Source organism: Rattus norvegicus, chromosome 10 (genome assembly GCF_021556685.1).
Source record: "Rattus norvegicus strain SHRSP/BbbUtx chromosome 10, alternate assembly SHRSP_T2T, whole genome shotgun sequence".
Classification (NCBI taxonomy): Eukaryota; Metazoa; Chordata; class Mammalia; order Rodentia; family Muridae; genus Rattus; species Rattus norvegicus.
In genome coordinates, this window is record NC_141543.1 from 49,347,299 (window position 1) to 49,349,710 (window position 2,412).

The following is a 2,412-nucleotide window of genomic DNA, read 5'->3' on the forward strand; positions in this document are numbered from 1 at the left end:
TTCACTATGTAAATCTCTCAAGGACAAATCTAATACATTACAGTAGCTATGGATGGCAGGATCATTTCAAATATTTGAAAAATGCTTCCCATTTTCTTGTTGCCACTTTAAGAGCAGTTTTCTGTATGTTTTCATTTATTCATGTAATATACTTTTATAATTTTTCAATTCTGCCAATTCCTGTCAGATCTTCAACCTGCCTACCCACTCACATTGACATACCCACCCAACACAATGTACTTCCTGTTAAAAAGGAAGACCAAAATCAAACAAATGAACAAAAAAAATCATTGAACAAGCAGAGTCCACCGTGTGTTGCCGAGCTACACCTAAGCAATGGCAGTTGACTTTGCTTTACATGACAGCTTGGTACAACACTAACGGTCTACTTCACATGGTGTGTGTATTTCAAGGTGAAGTTCTATCACAGCTGTTCTATTTTTTCTCTTCCATGAAATACTATTCATGAATTTTCTAGGACACACTCTTGAAAACACTTTTAGCATCCTTTGCCATGACTTTTTTTTTCTGAACTTTTATGAGTTTATAAGTCACAGTTTGAATTTTGGAATCTTGAAATTGAGGTCCATTACTAACAGAACCATCTGCTGCCACAGAGTCTTTCTATGTGAGATCCAGACTGTATTGTCTAGTCAATGTGATACATAAGTTGGTCTTACAATAATCATATTAAAATATAGCCTACATATAAATTGGTGTGGATTGAAAACTGAACTACAAAATGGGGGGAAAGGTGTGATAAAATTCTTCTGCTTTAATAAAAGACTTAGTCTCCAGTTCCTAAATGAAGAGAATCCACTGAGGGAAATACAATTTTTCAAAACAAAGCAGAAAAACAAATTTGCCATTTGCATTTTAATTTTGCTGTCCTGAAAAATCTTGTTTCTATTTCCATATTGTAATTTATAAAGACCTTGAGAGGGAAGGGTTTGCACTTCAAACCTGAGAAATGACCAGGAGAAGGAAAGGGGATTGAAATTGACCATTGAAACTTAAAAGTATTTCATTAGAGTGTGTAACTATTATCTGTTGTGCAAAAATAGAATAAACATAAATAACTAAAAAGACTGTATGAAAATAGATGAAAGCTAGTCCAGAGCTCTATTCCATGTAATAAATGTCATTTTCTCCTCAAGGACAGTCCTCATCAGGCCATGCCCTTTCCAGTTGTATCTGCTTTGATTGTTCTGTCTAAGTCATGGAGACAGGAAACCACAGCTGTGGGACAGACTTCACCTTGGTTGGTATTTTCCAGTATGGACACATGGACACCTTCCTCTTCACAGTCATCACCCTCCTCTTTGCAGTGGCTCTCATAGGCAACATCACACTGGTCCACCTCATCAGGCTGGACCGAACACTCCACACCCCCATGTACTTCCTCCTCAGCCAGCTCTCCATCATTGACATGATGTACATCTCCACCACAGTGCCCAAGATGGCAGTGAACTTCCTGTCAGACACCAAGACCATTTCCTTTCTGGGATGTGTGATCCAAGCATTTGTGTTTCTGACTCTGGGTGCTTCTGAGGCCCTCTTGCTGGGTTTCATGTCCTATGACAGGTACATAGCCATCTGCCGGCCCTTGCACTACCCTGTGCTCATGAGCAGAAAGATCTGCTGCTCTATTGTCACCAGTGCCTGGAGCAGTAGCTCCATCACTGCATTAATGCACATAATCTATATATTTCAACTTCCATTCTGTGGATCTAAGATTGTTAACCACTTTTTCTGTGAGGTTCCATCTCTCCTGCCATTGGTGTGTGAAGACACGTCCCAATATGAGCATACAGTCCTCGTGAGTGGCCTTGTCTTTCTCTTATTACCCTTCCTGGCCATCCTAGCTTCCTATGCTCGGGTGTTGGTTGTTGTATTCCGGATGGGTTCAGGGAAGGGACAGAGTAGAGCAGTGTCCACCTGCTCCTCACACCTGACCGTGGCCAGCCTGTTCTATGTCACTGCTCTCTGCACCTACACACAGCCACACTCCTTGCATTCTCCTGGAAGGGACAAAGTGGTGGCTGTGCTCTACTCAATCATTACCCCTGTTCTGAACCCGTTCATCTACAGCCTGAGGAACAAGGAGGTCATGGGGGCCCTGAGGAGACACTTGTGATAATGGATGGTGACATGGGATTTTGGGTTGCCCTGTGGACTGATGCAAAGGCCCGTCTTGACGCTATCTGGGATGATTTCAGGATTGATAATCTGGTGAAAGTTCATGGGCTTGTCTCACTGACTGAAAAACAGCATGAACCTTTGCCCATACAGTGTCACACTGAGTTGATGCTTTGAATCTATGAATGTTGGCTCTGAGGGAGGTGGAAGTTCTTTGACCCTGGCCCTAGCATCTCTGGCTGCCTTTCTCACTTTCTGCACTGATGCAGGCTT

At 42.2% G+C, this 2,412-nt stretch overlaps 1 protein-coding gene across 1 annotated transcript; it reads left to right on the forward strand.

Moving 5' to 3' along the window:
- Positions 1 to 1,219: 1,219 nt before the first annotated feature.
- On the forward strand, positions 1,220 to 2,137 carry Or2ak4c (olfactory receptor family 2 subfamily AK member 4C). Its single transcript, NM_001000774.1, is given in 1 exon segment — positions 1,220 to 2,137. A coding segment is annotated over 1 exon segment (918 nt).
- Positions 2,138 to 2,412: the final 275 nt, after the last annotated feature.